We start from the raw sequence: 27,538 nt of genomic DNA, 5'->3' as shown, positions 1-27,538 counted from the left end.
AATCATTGATGTACATCGTATGACATTTGCGATCATGTAGGGCTGGGGTGGATGCTGTCTAGGATAGTTGGAGACCTTGGGGCAGTACAAATACTTGGTTATTTTAATCATTTACTTCTTGGCTAGTAAGGCCAAAAGATCGAGAACTCTGTATATTATCCCTTCCTCAGGTCAGCTGCTCTTAAAGTCAGAGACACTTGAGCTTTTCTGGACTGAATCCTTGCTTTCAGTCACCAGAGGTTTGGGAGGGCATTGGAGTAACCTTTAGGTCCCTCATCCTGGCCTCAAGCCTCTGGAAGGGGGGCTGATTGTGCAAAGGAGGCCTTCAGTGGGTGCTTCCTCTTGCTCGCGGTTGGAGGCTCTCCACCACAAAGGGAAGCGCTCACCAAGAAAACAAGACCACAGGCTGTCGGGCCCCCTGCTGCGCCGGTGGATCCTGCCCGGAAACGCTGCGGTTTCCGCCTGCCACGGGTGAGACCGGCTCGCGCGGGGGCGTGGCCGGAAGGGGCGGCCCCGTGGCCGCTCAGGGCACAGGGCGGCGTGGCCGCTGCGGTCCCCCGGTGCGATGTGGCCCAGTACGGAGGTGCCGAGGGCGGAGCCCTTGCCGGAGGCCAGCCCGAAATGGGGTGGGTCTAGGCGCAACTCGGAGTTTGTCAGGATTCAAGCGCCCGCCCCAACAGTGACCAGGGAGCGGCCGAGCCTCGGTGGCCCCCGAAGAAACTCCCAGATCCCAGTGCCTGGCTCACCGAGCGAGGTGGGCGGGCGGCTCGGGACCATGGCCAGACCGGGCATGGAGCGGTGGCGCGACCGGCTGGCACTGGTGACGGGAGCCTCGGGGGGCATCGGCGCGGCCGTGGCCCGGGCATTAGTCCAGCAAGGACTTAAGGTAGTGGGTTGTGCCCGCACCGTTGGCAACATCGAGGTAAGGCACCGCCGAGCTGCGGGGACGCTCTGGGGGACGTCGTTCCCATCGGGTTGGGCTCTGAGTGGGGGAGGGGGAGTGGTTGGAACCAGACTGTGACCCTGCTCTGACCAGCCTGCTACCCTAGGGCCATTTGCAACGGCCTGAGGGCAGGAGTGATGGGTTTCCTTCTCTCTCAGTACTATTTTTATGAAGAGCCATTCGCGCCAGGTAGCTTGTGCTTCAGTGTACCAAATTCCTGACCCCCGGCATTCTCCTCCCTTACCCCTGGCATCCTCTGCCCCCGTACTGGCAGGTGAAAAGGACAGCCAGAGTTCGCAGGAGGCTAGCTAGGCAGCCAGAGAGAAGGAAAGAACTGGCTAGCCTTAGTGGCTAGGTTAGTTTCCTCTTGTTCTCAGACCTCACCCACACCACAGTGGGTAAAGTGCTGGCCAACCAATGAGCAAAAAAGCTAGACACCTTGGGTGTTTGACCCTCAAGTGAAGGTGGGGTTAGGATGGAAGCTAACTCTCCTTTTAACTCCTATCTGAGTCTCAGTTCATATGCCATGAGCCTACACGGTGACGGGACTATTATAGAATCTTCTCTTTTTCCAATTCGTTTTCCTAGGTGGGACTGAATAGGTAAAGTAGGGCATTAAACATGAAAGTCTTGAGAAATCAGAATATTACGGATCCAGAACTCCCTAATTTTTCTCTTAACATGCTTTTGGGGGTTCCAAGTGTTATGAGTGGCATCAGCTCAGAAAAGATGAGGAAGAGATAGCCTTTTGGGAGAAGACAAGAGAACAATCCCATTATTTGCCCTGACAGGACCACCGGCAGGTGTGTGGGTTAGTCCTTACCAGCAGGCCTGGCTTCACCATGGCTCAAAGTCCTCTGGTAGAAAAGGGGTAAGGAGGCCTTGGGTGGAGGCAAATGGAGAAGGTGTGCAGGAAGGAGGACTGTGCCCTCCCCAGCTACTGACCAAAGGTACGCTTTATAGCCTCTCAGATAATCCCAAGGTCACCGGGCTCTACCGTTGCCCCACTTTGCCCCTCCCCTTCCCTGGAGAAGCACGGGGCCCAGCCCCAGCTTTGGAGCCCAGAGGATTGAGGCCAGGGGTTGAACTACTGGATTCTCTGGGTTTGTTTTGTTCTGTTTTTAGTTTTGATTCCCTAGTTCCAAAGCCACTATTGCTTTCTCTTCCGCTACTCTCCCCTCAACTAGCCAGGAAAGGGGAACGCCAAGGGAACCTCCAAAGAGGGTCATTCAGCGCTGGGACGGCTCCAGGTCATTAAGCGAGGACTTTGCTGTGTGGGAACTGCCCTGATTTCAGCTAATTTTGGAGACTAGATGGAGACGGCAGAAGTGAAGGCAGGAGAGCAGTGACAGGAAGAATAATAACATTCTACACACGTGCGCTCACGCGCGCACACACACACCTCTTCCGTTGGGGAGTTTTTAGGCTGGAGTGGGGTGAACTCCTGGGTTTCTTGCTCACTGTCTGTTTTTATAGATTGACTAACTCACCGATACTAAACCTAAGTTTGGGGTTCTGGCATTCTACTGGGAGAAGTCCTCTTCCCTGAGGGGGTCATGAACAGTAAAATCAGCTGGATGGGCACTTCCGAGGCCCAGAAGGGTACAACTTTTGAGCTCACAGAAAGAGCAGGAAAGAGCCTGACATAGCACTAGGGAGGCAGAGGGAGGCATATGTCTGTGCGTTCAAGGCCACCCTGGTCTACATAGCAAGTTCCAGGACAGCTAGGACTATATAGAGAGAACCTGTCTCAAAAAAAAAAAAAAAAAAAAGTAGGAAAGAATTTATTTCGTCACTTGATCATGCCTTTTATTTCTAGCTTCACAGGGGGGAGGAGGAAGGGGCTCCAGGCCAGGGCAGTTGGCCAAATTGGCCTTCCTCTACTGGCAGCCTCCCCGCCACCCCTCCCCTACACACTTACAGAGTCACCTTCACAAGGCTCAAGCGCCCCAGTCACTCACTGGCCTCCCACAGCCTGCTTTCTTTCAACTTCTAAATGTCAGTTCCTCTACACTCAGTGGCTCTTTCTCAGGGTTCTACAGTGTGTGCTGAGGACATGCAGAAGGAGTGCCTAGTGTCAGCTGACTAGACTTACGGGTAGGTGAGGAAAATTTGAGGCAGAGGTGGGGAGCACTAGGGGACTAGAGAGTCTGTCCTGACATCCTGACCACTCATACAGAGAAAGGAGACTGGGCGCCATTGAAAGCTATGTATAGGTTCACCTTTCAGTTCTTTCTGCTTTTTATGAAGAAGAGGTGTCAGTTCAGAGCCCAGCCCTTCTGGGAGGGACTGGCTGAAGCAAAAGGGAACTGGGGCCCTAGGGTAACCAGCTCAGCATCTCTTGGAAAGATGGTGCGGGGACAGAGGTAGATACAGATTTGCTTCCAGGTATTGGGGAGGAAGCAGAAGAGAAATCTCCCTCTGTTCCCAGGACACCCTCCCACTTCTTTCTCCCTAGCAGCGAAGACTTGAGTGTATATGTGAGATTCCTTCCTGGGTCTGCACAATTGTTCCTCTCCTTCACTCAGGGAGTGTCTCCAACTCCTTGGACTTTGACCAAACAGACCAAGCTTTGGGGATGGGCAGATCCTGCCTCTCATGTGGCCAGAAGGTAGCGGCCATTGGAGAGTTCTGCTGCGTAGTGACCTGGGAGGGAAGGCTGACTCTGGGTGAGGAGGTATGGGCGTGAGCAGCTCACCCCAGTTAGACCTCTGTTGGGTTTCATAGGAGCTGGCTGCTGAATGTAAGAGTGCAGGCTACCCCGGGACTTTGATCCCCTACAGATGTGACCTGTCAAACGAGGAGGACATCCTCTCCATGTTCTCGGCCGTCCGCTCTCAGCACAGTGGCGTGGATATCTGCATCAACAATGCCGGCATGGCCCGGCCGGACACCCTGCTCTCTGGCAGCACCAGCGGTTGGAAGGAAATGTTTGATGTAAGGGTTCCAGAACTGAGGCAGGAGGTTGGGCGGGAAGAGGAGAGCGGAAACTAGGGGCTTACCAGGCAGGGGACTCCTGGGGACAGGACTCCAGTAAGAGGGAGTTTAAGTTTCCCACTGGGCATTTTTTTATTTTCCACACACTACTTTTGTTTGGTTTTGTTTTTTTCAAGACAGGGTTTCTCTGTGTAGTCTTGGCTATCCTGGACTCACTTTTAAACCAGGCTGTCTTCGAACTCATAGAGATCCGCTTGCCTTCTGCCTCCCCCAGTGCTGGGATTCCAGGTGTGCACCACCACACCCACCTCCACTCGTTACTTGTACCACAAGGCACAAGGATAGTGAATGGATAAACGTCTTTTCAGCCCCTGACAGTCCTTAAACTTTAGACTGGTTGTGATGGAAGAAAGATTGCCCGGGGGAGAACTATAGTTTAGTGACTGTCCCTGCCCATGCTGGGTACCTGGGAACATGGTCTTAAGGGAAGAAAGGGACTAGAGGTGAGAGAAGTCATCTTTGCACCCAGCCCTGCTCTCACTGTGCGCTCAGGCAAGTTCAGGGAAACTTCTGAGCTTCAGTCTTGTCACATACGATTGGATTGAGCACACCTAAGTGATCAATGTCACAAACTCCACCGTCTCCAGGTATGGTCACAGAGTGTGGGAGAGCAACATGGCCTTGTAAGGGGTGGCCCCTGTTCAAGTCCAGGTTAGTCGCTCCGCTGTGGGATGGGTAGATCTTTGATTTCTTTTAGAGAAATGGGGAGTCTGTAGTACGCTTCAGAGTGTCTGCAGGCCAGGGCAGATGAGATGGCTCTGTGGGTGAAGGTTCTTACCTTTTAAGACCCAAGACCCGTATGGTTAGAAGAGAGTCAAGGCCTACAAGTTGTCCTCTGACCTCCATGTTAGCACTATGGCACGCACGCGCGTGCGCACACACACACAAAGTACATAAATGTAATAATAGCCTTGAGAACATGTTTCCAACTTCTGGGCTGGGTTGTAGGGTGGCATATGAGGGCAGTGGGTTGAGACCCCTTTGGTGGGGCTGCTGAATGACTCTTTCACAGAGTTATCTAAGACCATTGGAAAACAGATAATTTCCATTTCGATTAATAATAGCAGCAAAATTAGAGTTACGCAGTAGCAATGAAAATAATACTGGGGCTCACCACACTGTTAAAGGGTCCCAGCATTAGGAAGGTTGCGAGCCACCGCTTTAGGGTGTGACAATTTGAGAGGCTGAGAGCAATGTCACAGCTCTCTTTATCTGCTGTCAGGAGGTTAGTATTAGTTGGTACTTGGAAGTGAAACTGAACGAGAATGAAGCCTTGTCCTCTGGGAGATCAGAATTCTAGCCCTCATGAGGAGCCCTGTGCCTCTATCTGGACCTCAACTTGCCCGTCTGTAAAATGAGGGACTCCTAAGCCCCAAGGCCCCTTTATCTTGAATATCTCCTAAGTCCATTAGCCCCATCCTAGTAGGCCCCAGACCTAGGAGGCTCGTTTGTCCTCTGTATGCCCCACGATTCCACCCTGGTAAGAGGACCAGAAACAGGCTGAGCCCTTTCTGCATCCTAGTCTGCTGCTTCCAACAAGGTGGGTTTTCACTGAGGGCATTCTGTCCTGGTGCCTGGGTGACACCTGATCAAGTGAATCAGCTAATCGGCTAGCTGTCCCTTTCCTCTAGAGAGGAGGCGGGCGGGCTGGAGGACCCGATGAAGGCTTTATCTCTGTTGTCTTCTCTGGCAAGGCTAATGGGTGGAGCAGACAAGCAGACAGACATGTCATTGCAGATAGCTCCCTAGAGCTGCCCTCTATGAAGGGTGGGGACGTGAAGTCAACTGTGCCAGGAGTGGCAAGTGACCCCACCCTCGGAAGATTCCCCACACCTGGGCTTGTTGCCAGGGTATAGGCTAAAGGCAGGTGTGTGGGCCTCTTCCACACATGATGGGCGGAGATTACAAGGGGCAGTGTGGCTCAGGAGGGCAGGGAGAGAGGGGCTGGAGTGTGCGTGCGTGCGTAGAAAGACTTAGACCATTTCAGGAGGGTTTTCAATCTGATGACTGGATTCCTGAGGCAGAGGTCTGACCGTGGCAGTGTCCTTGGTGGGAGGCTCATCCTTAGGGGGATTCAGCAGCGGATGTCGGCTGTGAGGGGCAGGACACCCACAGAGAAGGCACACTCCCCCCACCCCCACCCCACCCCACCCCCGGTGCTCTGCAGCTCCATCAACCTGCTCACTGGGCCCGAGCTGGAAACACTCCATTGCCCTCCCTGGCCCACAGGTGAATGTGCTGGCCCTCAGCATCTGCACTCGGGAAGCTTACCAGTCCATGAAGGAGCGGGATGTGGATGACGGGCACATCATTAACATCAACAGGTGAGGCCACCCTTCAGACAGTGACCTATCTGTCGCAGCTCTCTCAGCCTCCGGGTGGCCATTTCCTCCATAGTAAAATTAGGGATTTAATATCGAAGTGGCATGAGTCTGACAAAGGGACATGCCTGCTTCTGGTTGTCAAGAGTAGGCAGCTCAGCCCCTGCCTGGGAACCTTTGTTCTGTTGTGCCATTGTGCCTTTCCCTTGGGCCCTGGGATCAACCGGCCGTGTGGTGCAAAGAGACTGCACAGGCTCTACCATAGGAGAGCCCATTGTCTCTTGGGGGCGTGGTCTGCACCAGCCCCAGAGATGACACCTGTCAGTGAGCACACAGACAACATGGTGAGGCCTAGGTCAACCTGTCCGACTGCAGGAGTGAGAGCGTAGTGAGCAGGACAGTTTCAAGGCAAAGCAGGTCTCAGGAGCTGTGTGAACAACAAGACTAGGTTCATTCAGTGGACTGCAGGGACAACCATCAGAGTCCCCCAGCAACAAGGCTTCCCTGTTGGCTTCTGGGTAATGAGGCTGACCAGGATAACAGGAGCATTGCCAGTGTCTGTGGAACTTGACCCTCTCCTCTCTCCCCTTCCCTTCTTCTACCCAGCATGTGTGGCCACCGAGTCCCACCCCAGTCTGTGATCCATTTCTATAGTGCGACTAAGTATGCCGTCACTGCATTGACAGAGGGACTAAGGCAAGAGCTTCTGGAGGCCCAGACCCATATCCGGGCCACGGTGAGGCTATGGTGTAGCCCTGGTGGGAATGCTGTGGGCCCAGCCCTCCCGCCTGCACATGCCCTGGAAGACCTGCCGACAGCCCCTGGGCTCAACAGGGCGCAAGTCGTGGGCGCTGCTGCTCCTTGCAGGGACAGTCATCCCGCTTCACTCACCCCAAAGCCAAGGGTCACACTTACACTTTGAGTGGGGAGAGGGCCAACTTGAGGAGTGAGACTGAGGGAAGGTCCCACACACACACAGTGACTGGATCCCGGCACTCGGGGCTCTCCCCCTGGAAGACTGGGTAACTCCCTGCCTGAACCTCCTCCCTAAGTCGCCTCAGTCTTCACATTTATGAAATGGAATGAGGCTTGAAGGAACACCGCTTTAAACAGCATTAAGCAAACACATAGGAAGGGCACCGCGTGCAAGCACAGGGTATGATGGGAGTTGCCAGCCGGAACTCTCAGTGGTGGCTTTGGAAGGAGGAGGAGGACAGTTGAGGACACGAGGCAGCTGGCAGTGTGAAGCGGGAGCCTCCTCAAAGCCTGATCCAAAGCTCAGGCTGAACAGGACCTCTCTGTTGGCCCAGTGTATCTCTCCAGGCTTGGTGGAGACACAGTTCGCCTTCAAACTCCATGACAAGGACCCTGAGCAAGCAGCTGCCACCTATGAACACATAAAGGTGGGGCCTCCTTCTGGGCCTAGTAACGCCACAGTCCGGAAGTACCCTTGGACTGTACCCTCTGCCCAGCTTGTCACTCCTGGAGGGTTGGGGTGGGGACCAGGGTATTAGAGAGTCCCTTAGAGCTGGGAAGGAACTTGGAAGAGCTCTGCCCTTGTCTCAATGCACACCCCCCCCCCCCCCGTGCTCTCAGTGTCTCAAACCAGAGGATGTGGCTGAGGCTGTCCTCTACGTCCTGAGCACCCCCCCACACGTTCAGGTGAGTCTTGTCTTGGGGGTCTACCCACACCGTGGTGTCCAGATGTGGGCAGCAGGGGGTTCCTAGGGGGTGGCCGCCCACAACCCTTCTGCCTTCCACAGGTTGGAGACATCCAGATGAGGCCCACAGAGCAGGTGACCTAGTGTTGTGTGGGGAGCTCCTACCTTCCCCACCCTCCGTGGCTTGCCTCCTGCCTCTGGATTTTAGGTGTTGGTTTCTGGACCCTGGATCTTACTTTCTGTATCCACCCCCTCTAAGGGATAGAAAATTTTGTCCGATTATTCCCATTACAAATGTGAAAAAAAAAAAACCAGGCTGGGGAGAGAAGGTGTAGTCAGGAGCCCCCCTCTTGGGGCCCCTTAGCCTTCTGTTCTTCTCAGCCTCTCCTTTTAGTGGCGGGGGTGGGGGGGGCGCACTGTTCTATCTTCTTGTACCCTGTCCCCTGCTCCTTAGGGTTGGAGTAGCAGAGACAGGACCTCCAGACTCCCTTTCCCGACTCCCCACCCCTCCAGCCCAATTTTGGCTCTTACCATGGGGTTGTCACTGCACTCTGACCGAGACTACAGAATATCAGGGTCTGCCTCCTAGTACATGACACTGCAACAATTAAAGAGAAACATTGCAACCAGCTCTGGCTTCCGAGGTGTCTTTCAGTCCCCCCCCCCCCCTTCTTGATAATCAGTATTGTTGTGTCTCAGAATTACTTCCAGGTGAGTAGGGAGATGGGTGGATTTGGAACATCACTTCCGGAGTGGGAGTAGGAGAAGGTTGGTTCCAGGCCAACCAAGGATACATATGTCTCAAAAAACAAAAACAAAAACCAAAACCCATATTCGAGGCCAGAGAGATGACTCAGAGGTTAAGAGCACTGTCAGTTCTTTCAAAGGTCTTGAGTTCAATTCCCAGCAACCACATGGTGGCTCACAACCATCTACAATGAGATCTGGTGCACTTGTCTGGTGTGTAGGCACATATTCAGGCAGAACACTGTATAAATATTTTAAAAAACATATTAGTAAATAAGAGGGCTGGAAAGATGGTTCGGTGGTTAAGAATACAATTCAGGCTGCTCTTTACAGAGGACCCCAAGTTGGATTCCCAGAACCCACCTGGTGACTCCAGTCCCGGGGAGTTCCATGTCCTCTTTGTTCTTCTCGGGCACCAGTGGTGCACACCTTTTTTTTTTTTTTTTTAAAGACAGGGTTTCTTTGTGTAGCCTTGGCCGTCCTGGACTTGTAGACTTGTATTTGTAGACCAGGCTGGCCTAGAACTCACAGAGAACTGCGTCTCGTAGTACTGGGAATAAAGCACACAAACCACCATGCCCCTTTTGTGGTGCACACCTTTAATCCCAAACACTTGAGAAGCGGAAGCAGATCTCTGTGAATTTGAGGCCAGCATGGATTACACAAGTTTCAGGCCGTTGATGTGGGCTACTTCGTGAGACATTGCTTTAAAGGGGTGGGGGGCGGGGAAGCGAGCAAAGGAGTCCCAACATGGGCCGAGGGCATCAGTTGTTTGTCGGCAGGAACACGGGCTTTTTCTCTTAGTTGCCGGGAGATCACTGAGGCTCGGCTAGCTGGTGCTGAGGGTCTCACAGGATAAGCTGGAAAAAATTGTAAAATATGTCGATGTGCCTGGATATGGCGAGGAAGGCACCAAGACTAACTTGACTGAACAGGTCTTTTTAGGTGGTGGATATTCCAGCTCAGGGTCAAACACTGCTCGACTGCGTCAGTGCAGGTAGTACGAGCCATTCCTGTAGGGAGTGCTCTGGAGGCCAAGCACGCATGTGCGTCATCGTAAAGGGGGCGGGGCCTTCAGAACCCGGAAGCTGGAGACCCACGTGGGAGTCTGGGAGGCGGCTGCTTTGGCTCCGGTGTCAGGTTGTGGGTCATCTTTGAGCGGGGACTTGGAGCAATTTATCCTGCGTGAGGTGACGAGGTGTAGGCGGCCAACGCGTCCTCTCCACCCGGCTGTTAGTGGAGTCCCGGGCACTACTGGAGCTATGCGATCCCTGTGGACGGTCAGATGTTTCAGTCGCCCGTTTGCCCGCCATTTCTCCCCGGTGGTGCGGCGCGGGGAGCGGCCTGGCGGGGAGGAGCTGAGCCGCCTGATTCTAGATGACCTGGCACCGACCCAGCGGCTGGAACGTCTGTTTGGCCTGTCCCCGTGCCTCCTGGCCCTGCGGGCCGCCCGCCGGCACGTGGCCCGGCTCCTGCTCCAGGCCGGTAAGGCTGGGCTGCAAGGAGAGCGGGCCGAGCTGCTCCGGGTGGCCGAGGCTCGGGGCATCCCTGTCCTGAGGCCCAGGAGGCAGAAGCTGGACGCCTTGTGCGGCTACCAGGTGCACCAGGGCGTCTGCATGGAGGTGAGCCCTCTGCGGCCCCTGTCTTGCGATGAGGCTGCAGAGGCGAGCCCAGACAACGACCCTCAGCAGCTGTGGCTCGTCCTTGAGGGGCTCCAGGATCCCCGGAATCTTGGGGCTGTGCTGCGCTCCGCTCACTTCCTCGGAGTAGACAGAGTCATCACCAGCAGGAGAAACAGGCATGGAAGTCACTCAATTCCCTTTGCGCCCACTCTGGAGGCGGAGCCAAGTTCCTAAGCACCTTGGGAGAATCCTCCGGGTTGACAGAGTTCTCACCCCTAATCTCTTGGGAGGCCGGGGATGTGTAGGGCGCGGGGCTAGAGATTTCTGGGTTTAACACATCGTTGGGGACCTTTGCAGCTGCCCGCTTACTCCTGTAGTCAGCAAAGCCAGCGCCGGGGCTATGGAGGTGATGGACGTGTTCGCCACTCCCGACCTGGCCGGTTTTTTGCAGGTAATATGGGACGAGGAGGCGGTGTCATTAGTGAAGCTCGGCCTCTTAAAGCCACCCCCAGCTGGCAGTGGGTGGAGGTGGATGGGAGGAGAAAAGGGGCCTTCTAAGCCCCACTGGGGCTTTAAAAATCAGATAGAGCATCGTCTGAAGTTAGGGATTTCCTCTCCTCATTTCCTTTACCACACTCCTTGGCCACCTGCGTCAGCAAATCAGTGTATGTGGACGCCCTTGGGTCTTCAGCAATGTTCTGGAGAGCTGGTGGACAGGAGACATGGGTACCTGGACTAGAAGCTCAACTTGAGAGCGATTTTGAATAAGGCTTTTTTAGGGGGCAAGTTTTAGCGTTCTTCCTGGATTGACACTAGGGGGCAGCATTGCCTCGCATTTGGCAGCCTTCCAACCCGTTTCCCCCATCCCCCACCCCACCCCGCGGTGAGATAGGCAGAAGAAAACTGCAGTAATAAACTTATATCCAAGCCACGTGTCTAATTTCAGATTTTCTAGTAACCACACTGAAACGTAAAAAGAGCCAGGTGTGATAACTCGTATCTATACTCCCAGTTCTTAGGAGGTGGAGACAGGAAAAACCCATTCATTTAAAGGCCAACCTGGGCTATATGAGACCCAGTCTCAAAAGGCAAAATAACAACAACAAAACACTAGAAAAGAAACATAATCTTATTCAATATATCCAAAATATTATCATTAAGACATACATTTTAAATAGTAGTAATTTTAAAAATATGAGACAGTGTTTTGTTGTGTAGTTCAGGCTGGCCTAAGAGCAACAGAAATCCTGCTTTGGACTCTTTAATAGGTATGTGCCACCATGTTCAGCTTAAGTCCCATTTAAAAATGTTTATACATAATACATCAATTTGGACCAGCCATATGTCAATCTTTAATAGGCTTATCAGAGAGGTGGCTCAAGAGTTAAGAGCACTGGCTGCTCTCCCAGAGGATCCAGACTTGACTCCCAGCACCAACATGGTGGCTTACAACTATCTATCTGTAATTCCAGTTTCAGAGGAGCTATTGCCCTCTTTTGGCCTCCAGAGGCACCATGTACATAAATGCATGTACATACATGCAGATAAACCCTCGTACATGTAAAGTTCAAAAAAAAGTTAAAACCTTAAGGATGTAGTTCATCTGAGGAACTGAGCCAAGCCTGGTGGGAAATGGAGTTCACCCTTCTTTCTTTTCATTCCTGCTAAAACAAAAACACGCTGCAGAGTGCACGGGTAAGCGCCACTTCCTGCCAGCAGCAGGGGCCACAGAGTGGTTCCCTCCTGTCACTGTGGAAGAGCCAGAGATAGCAGCAGCCAGCCCCTTCCTGCCTACCAAGGCCTGCTCCAGCAATGCCAGCCCCTCTCCAGCAAGTGCCTTCCTGTTCTCCCGGTCCCTCGCCAGTCAGATCCTAGCCCTCAGGCCACAGCGTGTGGCACAGATGGCCTAGCCCACTTCTTCATCCCTCACCCTGGTTTCAGTGCTAGGGATCAAAGTCAGCTTCTGCCACGAGGCAGGGGTGCTGCCACTGAGCCACACCCTTAGCCCACTCCCCCCCCACCACCACCCCTGCATGCCCCAGGCCTTCCCTTTGCCTCTCTGGGCACCCTCCTGAGGGCATCTCTGGTGAGTTCTCATCAAGCGCATGACCTCCAAACACTGTCATGTCCCAAGTCTCAGTCTTTGAATCTCTTGTGGGTTTGTTTGTTTGTTTGTTTGGTTGGTTGGTTTTGTGTTTTCCAAGACAGGGTTTCTCTATGTAGCCGTGGCTGCCTTGGAACGCTATCTCTAGACCAGGCTGGCCTTGAACTCACAAGAGATTCACCTGCCTCTCCCTCTCAGAGTGTTTGGATTAAACGCGTGCACCCCCGCCCAGCTCTTGGATCTCTTTTCTATGAAAATTGGCCTAGTGCTTTTTTCCCTAATCTCGTTTCATGGCTTATTTATTCCCTGTTTTAGCTGTTTGAGAGAAGGATTGGCTGTCTCAAGTTCATGATCCTCTTGCCCCAGCCTCTCAAGTTCTTGCTGTGTGTGTGTATGTATACACAGGCATGTATACCTCTGTGTGTGTGTGTGCGTGCGCGCGCACGCTCAGGCATACATGGGCTACACTGTATGCGGCGGTCAGAGAACAACCGTTGAGTTGGTTCTTTATTGCCATGTGGGCTCAGGTGTGGTAGCCAGTGCCCTTCACGCACTGAGCCCTCTTGAGGCTTAAGCTCCCTCATGTATTTGTTTGTTTATGCTTTTTGTTTTTAAATTTTTATTTATTGATTAAGCATCCAGTTTTTTGCTTGCATGCACACCTGCACACCAGAAGCAGGCCCTAGATCACATTATAGATGGCTGTGAGCCACCATGTGGTTGCTGGGAATTGAACTCAGGACCTTTGGAAGAGCAGCAAGTGCTCTTAACCCCTGAGCCATCTCTCCAGCCCCGTTTATGCTTTTTTGAGACAGGATTTCTCAGTGTATTATTGGCTGTCCTGGAGCTTGTGTAGACCAGGCTGGCTTTGAATTCACAGAAGTCCACCTGCCCATGGCTTCTGGGTGCCGGGATTACAGGTATGCACCACCACTGTCTGGCTTAAACACTCAGCCTTATTTGGCCAACTCTCGACCCCACCGCTCACTGCCCCTGCTCCAGGGCTCCCCTCTGCTCTTGCAGTGGCCTTTCAAACGCCCCATTCCCAGAGCTGGCTGCCTGTTCTAGGCCCTATTCAGCTTAGTTGTTCAACCCACAAATTATCTTTGACTTCTTAGTCTCACAGCTTTATCCCCAAATCCTTTTGCCCTTTTCTTGGAGTTATTGCTACACCGCCCCCATTTCTCACCATTTCTTCTGCTACCCTAGTCCGGGGTCCCCATCTCCCTGGTCTGGGGCTTAGGCCTCCAGATGGCAAGCACAGTCAATGATTAAGAGCCAAGCCAGACTGTGTTATTTCTTTGTTCATACATAGCCTTTCAAAGCACCAGGTCTAGTAGCACATACTTGTAATCCTAGCTTTTTTTTTTTTAGTTTTTTGAGACAGGGCTTCTCTGTGTTGCCAGGCTGGCCTCGAACTCACAGCGATCTGCCTGCCTCTGCCTCCCAAGTGCTGGGATTAAAGGTGTGTGCCACCACGCCCGGTTTGTAATCCCAGTCTTGAGAGACTGAGACAGGAAGATTACCATGGGTTCAAGGCCAGCTTGAGGCTCATAATGTGCTCATATCTTTCTTTCTTTCTTTTTTTTTTTAAGATTTATTTACTTTTGTGTATGAGTACTTTATCTGCATGTACACCTGCAGGCCAGAAGAGGGCATCAGATCCCAGTATAGATGGTTGTGAGCCACCATGGGGTTCCTGAGAATTGAACTCGGGACTTCTGGGAGAGCAGACAGTGCTCTTAACAGCTGATCCATCTTTCCAGCCCCATGAGCTCATATCTTAAAAACCAAAACAAAGTAAGACCTTTCAAAGCTTTTATTATCAGTATAAAAGCCATTTCCAGTGTCCGTCGGGCCCTTTCCCTATGCGGCCCTTGTTCGGCTTCTTTGACTTTCTCACTGGCCAATTTACCAATCCTCACATATGACAGGTAGGCGGGGCAGATCTCCCTGCCTAGAACCTTCTCCCCCCCTCCTCCCACCCCCACTGGCTACAAAATACCCAGTTATCTTCAGATCTGCTCTCTGCTGTCTTCACTGTAGAGGGGACCTCTACCACCACCCTGCCACACAGCTGGGATTTTAGCCTGTCATGTTCTTAGCCCCGTCCTCAGTTGCCAGCACAGAGCCTGGCCAGGTGGAGGTCCTGACCGACTTCCTGGCTAAGTTGAAGGCATCTCTCAACAAAAGTGTGAGTGCAGGGCTGAGCTCCTCCTTGGCTGTGGCCCTGGTGAAGACTGGGTGAAGCAGGACGTACTGTTTCCTTCTTTCAGGTCAAGGCCAAGCAGGGCTGGCTCGTGGTGGGCACGGTGGGCTGCCCAGGGCCTGAGATCTCCCAGTCTTCCAAGGTCCCTGTCACTAACTGCTTAGAGTTTGTCTGGGACCGGCCTACTCTCCTTGTGCTGGGTAAGTAGGCTACACCTGCTTTTATGCTTGCAGATGTCTACTTTCTGAGCGTGTGGACACCTGCCTGGGGCTCCCTAACACCTATCCCATGCCCTGCAGGCAACGAGGGCTCGGGTCTGTCCCAGGAGGTTCTTGCCACCTGCCAGCTGCTCCTCACTATTCTGCCCAGGCGCCAGCTGCCTCCGGGTCTTGAGTCCTTGAATGTCTCTGTGGCCACAGGTGAGTCTACACCGTCCCTCGTCCCCAGCCACGTGTGAGGGTGGCTTCTCTCTCCTCTCATTTTCTGACTGATGGATCCTGAACAAGCTGCTCTCCCTGTGCCTCGCTTGCTCTATGTGTAAAACGGGTGTGTCCTGCAATTGTTGTAGTCCTCTCCGTCTTCTCTCCCCCCCCTACCCCCCCACTTTAGGAATTCTCCTACACTCCATTTGCAGCCAGAAGGAGAGAGGGCGACTTCTCCAAGACCCTTGAGAACCCTTGGCCACACCTGAAGGACTCAGAGAGGCCCAGTACCCAGGACTGCCATGGTGGTCAGAGAAACAGAGAAACAGGCCAAATGTGGGCCGACATAGACTGACCGAGATGCACATTCGTGGGAGTCGGCGGGAGTGAGTCACACGTCCATCAGGCTTGGATGTGCTGGGCCCTCTGCCTGTGAAAGCCCTGTTTCCTGGCTACAGTCAGTGAGACTTGGAGACTTTGTTGAGGCCAAAGAAAGTTTGATTTTTCAGTTGGAAATGGCGGTCTGCTCTTTTCCAGGATGGGTTAGGACAGATCTGTCCTGGATCCTGCTAGAAGTCGAGAGACTGTCTGTCTGTGCACGTGAAGGAATCGAGCAGTCCAGTGCAGGCAGGGTGGCATGTGAGGATGCAGAGGGAGGCTGAGTGGACAGATGCATGTCCCTACCCTTCAGGGTGATGAGGACGAATGAAGCACATCCCGGGAGCCCTTAACAGCTGAGCTGTCCTGCCCAGTCTCTCCATTAGGTGGCAGTCTTGCTCTTTGCACCATAGTTTTGCAGCCACTTGAAGGGGGACCCTGTCCATCTGGGCAGCCTGGTTGGTGACAGGGTAAATAGTAAACATGGAGGGAACCAAGCCCTTACCTTTAAGTCTGAGAGGCTGTGAAGTCAGGGTCACTGTTGTGCACCCTTACTAGGCTTGATCCCCTACTCCAAGGTCCCACAAGTGGATCAGAAGTGATAGTGCCAAGCCGTGGTCTCACTCCGGGCTGCATGTTGGAGCACCCAATAAACTTTAAAGAAACAAGCCCAGCACCGCAGCCACTGTATGGTGCTGGGAAGGGCAGGCCCATCCTGGGCAGCAGGATTTTTTTCATTTTCATTCTTTGAGACAGGGTTTCATGTCCTATGAAGCTAGGGTATCCGAAAACTTGCTGTTTAGCTGAGATGACCTTGAACTTTTTGATCCTCCTGCCTCCACCTCCCAAGTGCGGGAATTCCAGATACACCACACTACGCCCAATTTATAAGTTGTTGGGCATAGATCCCAGGGCTTTGTGCAAGCTGGCCAGGCACTCTGCCAACTGAGCTACACCTGAGCCCCGAGGCTATAGGAACTGTCGGGAACATGGTGAGGTGTACCCACTAGTTGCCAGGAGGTCTGTACCCCACCTCCCGTCATGAAACAGACACTGTCTCCACCCATGACCGGATCATCTCAGACAGCCTTGAGCATGGGTTTGGGGGCGGGGGAACAGAAACCCCTGAATTGTAATCCTGGTTGCTGTGAGCCTCAGGACAAGTTGCCTTCACACCTTCTTTATATCAGAGGAGGACGTAAAGATCCCCAGGAACTTGGTACCCCACTTGTGGGAGGTGCTTAATGAATAATAAGTGCCTCCTTCCTCTCCCGGAGTGGAGCTGAGGATCCCAACAGCTGTGCACGCGTAGTAAAGAAAAAATTGAATTTGTTTGCAAAAGGCCTAGAGTGCTTACTTTTCTTGTTGCTGTTTAAGAAATCTCTTAACAAAAGCACCTAAAGGGAGAGTTTATTTTGGCTGGCTCCACACACACATGAGGGTGAGTTGTCCCCTCAGGCCTCTCTGGAGTGTGTGTGTGTGTGTGTGTGTGTGTGTGTGTGTGTGTGTGTGTGTGTAGATCACGCATGTAGAGATCAGAGGACAAGTTGCTGGAGTCAGTTCTTTTTTTCTACCATGTAGGCTCAGGGGACAGAACTCAAGTCACCAGACCCGAGGACAATCACCTTTATGAGCCACCTGCCTGCCCTGCTTCTTCCTTTCTCACTTGAGGGTCCTGGGGATTGAAGCTAGGGCCTCACTTTTGTTGTTGTTGTTGTTTGTTTGTTTGTTAAGACAAGGTTTCCCTGTGTAGCCTTGGCTGTCCTGGACTCATTTCATAGATGATGCTGGCCTCAAACTCGAGATCTGCCTGCCTCTGTCTCCCTTAGTGCTGGGGTTACAGGCATGCCCCACCCCTCCTGGCTGGTTATGTGTTTTATTTATTGTGTGAGTACACATGCCTCCAGAGTCCATAAGAGGGTGTGCCAGTTACAGGTGACTGTAAGATGCTGGGCTGGGTGCTAGGACCCTAACTCAGGTGCTCTGCACCTCTTCAGCCCTCCTCTTTCTTTTTTAAACGTTTTAATCTTGTTGGGCGTGGTGATGTCTGCCTTTAATCCCAGCACTCCAGAGGCAGAGGCATTAGGATCTCCGTGAGTTTAAGGCTCCACATAAAGTTCTAGGACAGCTAGAGCTATACAGAGAAACCCTGTTTCAAATGAACAAAGTTTTAATTTTTTAATGTGTATGTTTGTGTGTGTGTGTGTGTGTGTGTGTGTGTGTGTGTGTAAATGTGTACACACACCATGGGTCTTTTCTTTTTCTTTTTTTTTTGTTGTTGTTCTTTTGTTTTTTCTTTTTCGAGATAGGGTTTCTCTGTGTAGCCTTCACTGTCCTGGACTTGCTTTGTAGACCATGCTGGTCTCGAACTCACAGTGATCCACCTGCCTCTGCCTCCCGAGTGTTTTTTGTCCCCCCCCCCCCCCCGAATGTTTTGTTTTGTTTTTTTGGTTTTTCGAGACTGGTGTCCTGGACTCGCTTTGTAAACCAGGCTGGCCTCAAACTCACAGCGATCCACCTGAGTTTGAGAGTAGCCTGTTTTGCATGGGCAGTATCAGGCTATAGTAGTACCCTTTTAATACTCTTTTTGTTTTGTTTTTAAAGGGGGCGTTATTCCCTCTTCCTGGATGGTGCTCAGTGGCTCTCAGAATGACCTAGTATTTGACTTACCATTATAGGCCTACCTTCAGTACAACCTGTAATGAATTTAAGCTGTCCTGCACCCATGGGAACAGGACTCTTCATATTAAGAAGGTTGGAGAAAGGCCTGGAGAGATGGCTCAGAGGTTAAGAGGACTGCCTGCACTTCCAAAGGTCATGAGTTCATTTCCCAGCGACCACAACATGATGGCTTACAACCATCTATAATGGGATCTGGTGCCCTCTTTACATGGAGGAAGAACACTATACATAATAAACAACAAATCTTTTTTTTTTCTTATTTTTCCCCAGAGCTGAGGATGGAACCAGGGGCCTTGTGCTTGCTAGGCAAGCCCTCTACCACTGAGCTAAATCCCCAACCCCTAAACAACAAATCTTTATTTAAAAAAAAAAGTAGCCGCGCATGGTGGTGCAGGCCTTTAATCCCAGCACTTAGGAGGTAGAGGCAGGCGGATCATGTGAGTTCGAGGCCAGCCTGGTCTAGAAAGTGAGTTCAAGACAGCCAAAACGTTAAAAAAAAAAAAAATATGGAGAAGGAGGGAAAGCACCCTACACCTCAGGTTCTGTGTGCCCAGGCAGACTTTAGGATTCTTGCTGTAAGAGACTGTCTAAAACTGTGCTAGCTAGTTTTTTGTCTGCGCTGGCTGGTTTTTGTCAACTTGACACTGACTAGGGTCATCTGGGAAGAGGCAAGCTCGGTTGAGAAAATGTCTCCATCACATTGGCTGTAGGTGAGTCTGTTGGACCTTTTCTTGATGAATAATCGATGTGGGAAATCCCAGCCCACCTCTGGGCAGGTGGTCCTAGGGGGTATAAGAAAGCAACCTGGGCTGGAGAAATACTTCAGCCAAGCGCACTGGCTGCTCTTCCAGTTTCAGTGCCCAGCGCTGATGTGGCCACTCACAGCCATCTGTAACTCCAGTCTCAGGATATGTGACACACTCTTCTGGCACTGGGCACCCATGTGGTACACAGGCACACACGGAGGCAAAGCACTTGTCCATACAAAAATAAAAATAATTTTAAAAAAGTAACCAGGCCTTGGTGTTCATGGTCTATAAGATGTGGATGCGGTAGAATGGATTTCCAGAGGGTACAAGGAAAGGTCACTGCTGTCCCCCAGGGTCCCCCTGACCCTGAGGGGTCAGGGCCCTGGCGTGTGCTTCTCTTTCACACTGTCCTCAGTTTCCCCAGAGGTTCTAGGGCCCCACTCAGCTGTAATACAGTGATTTCGCCCGGATCCTGGGTGGAGTTGGGGAAGGGCTAGAGTTGAGGAACCATTTGCAGAACTCCCCTTGCCAGCCTCCCCCACATTTCCCCTCCACCCTGGCTAAGATGCTGAAGGTCTCAGGAGGGCTGGGAACTGACTTGGAACTTTCCCAGGAGCTGAATGGCTCCCACACTCTCTCCACACCCCACTTTCCTCTCACCTGGCCACCCAGACTGGAGCCTTACCCCAAGCCTGCCCTCCTCCACTCCCCCAGGGATCCCCACAGTTTGTAAATGTAATCAACCTTAAGGTCGCTCTCGCCTTCCCGGGTGCAATTAGCATGCCCATCTGCTAATCCCTGATTAACGTTTACAAACAGGGCCTCTGTTCAGAGCACCTCAGCCCCTCCTACCCGCCCCTTCCCCCCAGCTAGGAGGTGGGGGGGGTCTTCCCAGCATCCCCCCCCTTCTGCAGAGAGGCCTCTTACCCCTCCCTCCCACAGGTAGTGGGCAGAGCCATACCCTCACATACATGCCCACTGGACACCTGGGAAGGAGAAAACAGACTGGAAGCTTTAGTGGTGGGGCTGGTGTCCTACCCACTTTTCCATTCTGCCCCCTCTGGAACTTTAACAACACATGATGGGCATGCTGCCTTTACCTCCCACCCCGGCCCTGCCTCGCTGAGTGGAGTCCTTGGCGGGTACATGTCAGGTGCACTGTACCAAAAGCACAGAGGATTAATACGTTTTAATTTATTTTATTTAGGCAAGGTTCCATGCAGCCTCAAGCTCGCCATATAGTCAAGGCTGGCCTTAAGCTCCTGGATTCTTCTGCCTCCATCTGTGGAATGCTTACATGCTAGGCTTCTGTGATGCTGGAGATCAGGCCCAGGGCCTAGTGCATCTTGGGCAAACAGTGTGCCCTCTGTGTGATATCTTCAGCACTGGCCTTGGACTCACCACTGTCTCCCTCCCGGAGCCTCCCATTACAGATCGTCAGGTGCGCCCACCATGCACCGCCCTGTGAGCGCAGACTCCACATAGTCCCGGGTTCCCATGTTAGCTTTGTGTTAGCTGAGCTGCTGCTTTTGTAGCTTATGCAAGCAAGATGGTGCTTACGATGTAGGTTTGAACGATAGAGGTTAGAAGGGTGGATTCATAATCAGACCTATGAAAGGGACTTAGCCCAGTGCACAGGAAATAGGAAGTGCCCAATAAGTGTGAGCTTTGTCCTGCGATGAAAATAACGATGATGATGATGATGATGATGATGATGATGATGATGATGATGATGATGATGATGATGATGATGTAGTAAGGGGGCTTCTGAAGTCAGAAGATGCCCAAGGACCCCCCCTCCTTCTCTCCTCACCCTCTCTCTGGGGAGAAGGGCAGGTCCCAGCTCATTACTGGTAGGGGTTGGGGCGGAGGTGTCAGATTGCAATCACTCCTGGGTCTGTTCACAGCTTCCCTGTTTCATTAACACCTTCCCGGGGGGTCTTCAGGCTCATCCTGCTGGGGGAAGCACTCCAGAAAGTTCTGACCACCTCCCCACCCAGCCTGAGCCCAGTGGTCCTCACTTAAAGGCCTATGCTCCTGATGAACACAGAGGGGTGCTATGATACCAGGGAGGCTGGCCACTGACCAGGGATCTGTGTTCCCCTCTCTGAGGGTTCTGGAGGTATGGTCAGGTGACACAGCACCTGGGATGGCCCAGTCTTCATCCTCCCCTGTCAGCCTCTCATCTATAGGTTTGTGTCAATCCACCCCTAACTCCCATCTCCCCCCATCCCTCTCTCTATCCCGCATTGCATCCTGGTCACTTCCTTCAGAATCCTCAATGTGAACGTGGCTTGCACTGGAGGTCCAGTTCCGAGCTGCCTTTTTTTTTTTTTTTGACATGGACAAGCCTCTGAAAATTGCTTATCATTTGCTTTTTCAGTAAAATAAGGAAACCCTACCTTGCTGGGGGCTGTGTGGTGCTCTATAAATTGTGGACTCAGTAATTGCTAGCAATGGCTATTATTTTGCTTTGGGTAAAACTGTTCTGGGTATCACCTTTTTGCAGGCAGAACCTTGTTTAGTAGACTAGGATGGGCGGAGGGGGGGGGCGGTTAAGCCCAAAGTCCCAGGGCGTTCAGTTTTATCCCAGATGCTTGTCCCAGCTTCATCCCAGATTGAAAACGGGGCTGGGGAACCTTCACTGAGTTACTACCGATGGATTGCTTCTAACAAAGCTCCCCTCAACTGTAGCCCCAGAAGGGTTTTCATGGACACTGGCCCTCTCCATCAAAGAATTTCATTTCAGAGGACACCCTCACTGGCTGCTGGGGGTGGCTGCCAGAAGGGAGGCTGATTAGCAGCCTCAGGCACTTCCTCCAAGTTGGGCAGTTGTCCTTAGAACGAGGAAATGGAAGCAGTAGGGTTTAGTTCCTTCTTGCAAGTGGCTCTAGGCCTTTCTGTCAGCCTCTATAGGCAGGCAGGGACTCTTAGGCTTGTTGTTGTTGTTGTTGTTGTTATTTTTATTATTATTGTATATAGGTGGGTGTGAGTGCCACAGCATGTATGAAGAGGTCAGGGAAGAATTTTGTGGAGTCATTTCTCTCCCGCTTTGACATGAGTTCTGAGGATTGAACTCAGGCCTGTCAGGCTTTTGCTGCAAGCCCCTTTTACCCCATAGGGTATCATGTAGCTCAGGCTAGCATCAAGCTCACTGTGTAGCTGAGGACGACCTTAGATGTCCGATCCTCCTGCCTCCACCCTGCTGTGTCTGGCTTACACAGCGCTGGGGCCTTTGTGTGTGCTTGGCAAGAGAGCCACACCCCCAGACCAGTCCTTTTGTATCCCAGGGGACAAGGCACCCTCGGTGTCCTGAGGTTGGATACTAGCTTCCCTCCTCCCTTCTCTCCACAGCAGGTTGGAAGGCATCACATGGCTTCCACTTGGTCTTGACCTTCCACTTTGGACTGCGTCAGAGGAGGTGGGGTGTTTTTGATTATGTGGGAAATGGGTTAATGGGGGGCTGAGGGCATGTTCCATAGACCTCCAAGGCCCCTGGTGCTGAGGCCAAGTGCACCAGGGCTTGGCATAGACAGCCCCTCCAGGACATGAGGTGCCAGTAGGGTTGGGCATTGTGCAAGGGCTGGAGCTCGTCTAATCTGGACCCCGAGTCCCACTCAAATCCATGGCATTCTCCCGTTGGTGGGGTTGGGCTCAAGAGCAGGTGCGTATGGTGACAGTGGTGATGGCGATGGTGACAGTTATGAGGTGCACGCCCTTACTAAGGCTCTCCAGTACTCACAGGATGGCTCACTTAATGCTCATTGATTTTTTTTAAATTTATTTATCTTTATGTTATGTGCATTGGTGTTTTGCTTGCACGTATGTCTAGGTGAGAGTATCAGATCTTGGAGTTACATTTATGAGCTGCTATGTGGGTGCTGGGATTTGAGCCTGGGTCCTCTGGAAGAGCAGTCAGCGCCCTTAACCCTTGAACCATCTCTCCAGCCACAGCTCATTGAAGTGTTACGATGCCTTGGATGAAGGGCTGTTAGTCTTTGGCTTGTAGATGGGAAACTTCACTTGCTCATGGTCATTCTATGCAGTCTCCTTTGGGAAGGGCAAAGGGGATGGGTGAGATCAGGGCAGAGGAAAGTCGAGAACTTTCTAGCCTAGCACCACTTAGGAGGCCTGCCTCTGAGAGACACCCAAGTCTACGAGGTCTTCTACGCCTAGTCAGCCTTCATCCCTAGCCCCCAACAGAATTGAGTATTGATGAGCTCTGAGCTGATATCTCCATGCAGGGGTGGGGTACCACCCTCAGCCTCCCACTGGGCTGTGCATGGGCTTGCAGCAGGCCATACGACCTGCAGTGACATCTTAGATGCACTGTGGGATGCTGTGAAGAGTCTCGGTCCCCTGGTGAACCTGGACTTGTGTGCGAATCCTGGCTTTACTCCTGGCGCTCCTTCTGAGTCTGGTCTCTTCCTTGTGAAGTTGACCTTCCTCCTAGGGCCAGACTGCCATTCCTTCTTCTCCATTTAAAAAAGAATCTTTGTCAGAGTCTCCTTCATAGCTGCCACTTGGCCCTCTATTCATGGGCCGGCATCTCCCTCTGCTTCTGGTTTCTCGTGGTCTCTATCTGTCTGCCTGCCCTGGCCTGTTACTAGGGCTCCTTGGGGCTATCCTCTTTCTGGACCCACGTCTGTACTCCCTGCTGACCCCCTTTTTTCTTCTACTTTCTCCCCTCTCTCTCATCACCCGAGGGGCTGATCGATGGCAGCCGCTGGTTATTGATCTTGGTGGGCATCCAAGTGTGGCCGCCCCAGGCCAGTATTGATGGAATACATTGGTCCTGAGGCTGGGGTAGAGTGTGGCTAGGAGCTGGGGACTCTGGGGGAAGGAAGGAAGTGGGGGCTCCCTCTCTCCTGCTGGGACTCCTTAAAAGCTCTACCAGGTTGGAGTGATTTTTGAAGACAGAACATCAATGCTAACAAGTACTGACTGAGCACACCTACTGTGTGCTAGGAAGGCGGTGCAGCAGTAAGCTAGTCAGCAGAACAAAATGAAAATGTAAAAGTATGTAGTATCTTGCACAGGAACTAAAACAGCAAGAGCCTGAAGAAGAAGAAGAAGAAGAAGAAGAAGAAGAAGAAGAAGAAGAAGAAGAAGAAGAAGAAGAAGAAGAAAAGGAGGAGGAAGAGGAGGAGGAGGAGGCACTCCAGGGTGTGGTATCTTGATATCATCCTGGGGCTCAAGTGGCCAATCCAGTCCATAACTTGTCCCTAGCCCTAGCAGGGGTAAAAGGGAAACTTGAGGCAAGTGACTCAGTCTGTACCAAGCCACAAGCCACCCTACAAAGGGTTACTGTTTGTGATTTCTTTCCCATTAATACTGACCTTGGTATTGGGCAGGCCTCATGCCAGGCCCTCTCACTCAACTGCCAAGACTTCTTAGGGTCCCATTCTCTGCAGTCCTATCAGATAAGTCTAGACTTGTCAATGCTAAACACACCTGCCTAGGGCTTTGTACTGCAGGATAGGGGCAGAGAAAGTATTTATGCCCTCCCCACATCAGCCCCCCCCAAATCCCAAATCCCTCAAATTCTAATAAAGTCTATAGTGTGTACCATTTCCAAGATGATACATAGGGGCAAGGATGGGTGGATGAGTGCAGGGTAGCCCCACTTGGCCCTTGACCCTGAGAAAGAACCATAGGTTGGCTGGGTGTGGTGGCACACACCTTTGACGCCAGCACTAGGGAGGCAGAGGCAGGCGGATCTCTGAGTTCAAGGCCAGCTTGGTCTACAAAATGAGTCCAAGGCTACACAGAGCAACCCGGTCTCAAAAACCAAAATAAACAACTACAACAACAAAAGCCCCCCCCCCCGAAAAAAAACCAAAACCCATAAGTTGGGTCCAGGGCCACAGAGCACCAGTGGTTGCTGCAAACTAAGCCCTATTCTACCTATGCACGTATTCACAGATGCTCAGAGGCACGTACAAACAGGCAGACAGGTACAAACCTCTGCCTGATCCTGTGTGAAGACAGGGACCCCAGATAGGATGCTTTCTCCCCACAAATTCATGACATAATCAGGGTCTTACTGCCCTAAAGGGCCAAGTTATGCTCCCTTACCACCACCACCACCCCGCCCTGCATCACCTGTCGCCTTGGTAACCCTCCCTTCCCATAGAAGCTGTGCTGGTAGTTGAAGGTCTGAAATGGAAGGAGGCAAAGGCGTCTCAGAGCGTACTCAACAAATCTGGAAGAAACTCAGTGGCCTTTAATGAGATCGCATTTTTCTCCAGGATGGGCCAGGCGATCTCTGATGGCAGGGCTAGGAGGGCCCTGGGGGATTAGGAGTCAACCACACAGCCACAGAGAGGCGGAGGGCCAACAGACAGGTTGGGTGTCCGGCTGCCATCCTATCTAGGTCCAGAGAGAGGCCTGAGCTGGTTTGAGTGTCTGCAGTGACCCAGCTGGGTTCAGAACGCAAGGGTCTGGACTCCCAGCCCTCAGAAAAAGACAAGAGGGTGTAGGGAGCAGCCGTGGGGTATAAGGATGTGCAGCCACTATGGCCACTGGTTTTGGAGTCATGTTCAGGGGTTAATTCTGATCTCTATAGTTTACCGAGAGAACCTGACAGATCCAGGAACCTGTTACCACCGCTCTGCAGGAAGCCTTGAAAAGGTCAGCCCTTTTCAAGCTTCAGTGATTGAGCCGCTAGATCATTAGAATGTCCTCCAAATAATAGGAATAGATGGCCCCTTGTTCAAGTGAAGGAAATGAGAACCAGAGACATTAAAGAAGTTGCCCGAAGCCACATAGCTGCTGTGTGGCCGAGGCAGCACCTGAGCTACAGCCCACCCGGTCCTAACACCCAAGCCTCCTCCGTTCTGTCACAGGCAGCGCCTGGCAGGCCGTGAAGGTGCCACGTTGTGGAAGTTTTGGTGTCTTTAAAAACTCAGGTTAGGCAAACAGGTGTTTTGTTTTAATCCCAGGTGTGGGATATGGGAGGGCTGCTCCAGTCTGCCCACAGCTGGTACCAAGCCTCCTGAGACTAGATCTTTGTCAGCTGGGAACTGCCTCGTGTGTGTGTGTGGGGGGGGTGGTTTTTGTCAGCTGAAAAACATCCTGGTGTGGATGCTGAGAGGGGTAAAGAGAGAGAGAGGGGGGCAGGGGGCTGCAAGAAGAAAGCTTGGAGACAGTTGGAGGAGGAAGAGAAGGCTGCTGCTGCGTTTGCTGTTGCTGCCTGAATATCCTCATGACGGAGATTAGAATTGCCCTAAAGAATGCAACGACCCTCAACAGCAACAGGGACTAGCCAAATAGAATTACGCCCCTTCTCCCCACCACCCTTCCCTCTCTCCTACCTGGTGTTGGGGTGTCGGAAAGGATTGGGGTGGTGAAGGGAAAAAGAGATATAAGAAACCAAAATAAAAATAGATTTTAGAAGTACGCCTACCATGTCATAGCCTCATCTCTCTTCTCTTCCAGCCCGGGTCACCATTGGCAGCTGCTCCGGGATTTGAGTTCAGGCTTCATGGGGGCAAGAACTCAGGGGGACCTCCTGCACGGCTAGACCCCAAGCATGGATGTCCTCTGGTTCAATGGCCAATGGCCAGCCATGGCCCTGCTCACCCCACTGGCTGAACCCTTAAAGCTCCTTTCCTTATAGAACAATAGACAGGACCAGAGGCCCCTTCACACTCCAGCCTTCACGTTCTCAGCCTGACGGCCCTGCCCAGTCTCTTACTTGGGTGGCTAACTGAGTCCTTGCCCTCCTCCAGTGACAGGAATCTCACTACCCCCAAGTTACTCATCTCACCCCCAGCACCCTGTTAGATGGAGCTGCTACCTGCTTCTCCCCAGGCATTCGTAAGCGGGCTCCACAGTGGCAGCGTGACAGGGCCCCCTGCCCAGGGATGCGTCTGCAGGGGTGTGTTCCAAGTGAAGTCTGCCCCACTTCCTGTCCCAGCCTTGCACAGGCATGGCATATAAGTTCATGGACGTGCATGTATGTTTCTCCCTACAGCTTCTGCCCAGGAGCTGGAGGCGGCTCTCTGGGTACCAGGGACAGGCCAGATTTATGGTGCTGGGAGAAATATTTAGGCCTGAGACAGTTTTGGTTGTGTTAATTATGGAAATCTAAAGATAATCTATATTTAATGCTGAATTTTGTCAAATTTGCTAAAGAATTAGGGGAGCGTGTGCAAATAGTGACACTTCAATGAAGAACAAGGTGCAATTAAACTCTGAAATTTACAGTGGAATAATTGGAGAGCATGACAAATATAGTTATCAGCAGCAACTAATTAGGGGGTCTGCTCGAGGTTTCTGGGCTTGATTAATCTTGCCTGGATGTTAATAAGTTATATGGGGCAGATGGTACTGGTTTGCAGCTTCCTTCTTTCCATTCTCGATCCAGACCACTCAGGATAAGAATGTGATCCATACCGTTCATCCCTTGGGCTAGCCTGGCCTAAGAGGAAAATGGGGGTGCTACTGTTTCTTTGCTGAGACCCACCTCTCCAGGTAAGGCTAGCGTGAACACCTTGAGCTATCCTCTACTCAGGCCTCAACCAATTGATAAATTCTTTTCTCTCTCTCTCTCTCTCTCTCTCTCTCTCTCTCTCTCTCTCTCTCTCTCTCAAACCTCCTATGTGGCTGAGGCTGGCCTCAAACTCCGGACTCTCCTGCTAGGATTGCACACGCATGCACCACCAGGACTGGTTCGGTTGGCAAATTCAGTGTCTCACT

At 52.1% G+C, this 27,538-nt stretch overlaps 2 protein-coding genes across 4 annotated transcripts; both read left to right on the top strand.

The window, feature by feature from the left end:
- The first annotated feature begins 503 nt into the window (after positions 1–503).
- DHRS11 (dehydrogenase/reductase 11) lies at positions 504–8,551 on the top strand. Of its 2 annotated transcripts, XM_084750196.1 has the most exons (7): positions 506–922; positions 3,671–3,880; positions 6,170–6,264; positions 6,868–6,997; positions 7,572–7,664; positions 7,858–7,923; positions 8,025–8,551. In XM_084750196.1, the coding sequence occupies exons 1-7, from the start codon at positions 566–568 to the stop codon at positions 8,064–8,066; spliced, it is 993 nt and encodes a 330-aa protein (XP_084606322.1). In that variant the 5' UTR covers positions 506–565; the 3' UTR covers positions 8,067–8,551. The 2 variants fall into 2 exon arrangements, with proteins under 2 accessions (XP_084606323.1, XP_084606322.1); XM_084750197.1 differs by lacking the exon at positions 3,671–3,880 and having other exon boundaries at positions 504–922.
- A 593-nt stretch (positions 8,552–9,144) lies between these two features.
- MRM1 (mitochondrial rRNA methyltransferase 1) lies at positions 9,145–16,745 on the top strand. Of its 2 annotated transcripts, none has more exons than XM_084750545.1 (5): positions 9,145–10,467; positions 10,649–10,742; positions 14,672–14,804; positions 14,904–15,023; positions 15,239–16,745. In XM_084750545.1, the coding sequence occupies exons 1-5, from the start codon at positions 9,932–9,934 to the stop codon at positions 15,379–15,381; spliced, it is 1,026 nt and encodes a 341-aa protein (XP_084606671.1). In that variant the 5' UTR covers positions 9,145–9,931; the 3' UTR covers positions 15,382–16,745. The 2 variants fall into 2 exon arrangements, with proteins under 2 accessions (XP_084606671.1, XP_084606672.1); XM_084750546.1 differs by having other exon boundaries at positions 9,147–10,467; positions 15,214–16,745.
- Positions 16,746–27,538: the final 10,793 nt, after the last annotated feature.

Source organism: Acomys minous (genome assembly GCF_964271855.1).
Source record: "Acomys minous genome assembly, chromosome: 12".
Taxonomy (NCBI): Eukaryota; Metazoa; Chordata; class Mammalia; order Rodentia; family Muridae; genus Acomys; species Acomys minous.
The sequence above is the reverse complement of the archived record's forward strand: the minus strand, read 5'-3'. Positions and strand labels throughout refer to the sequence as shown.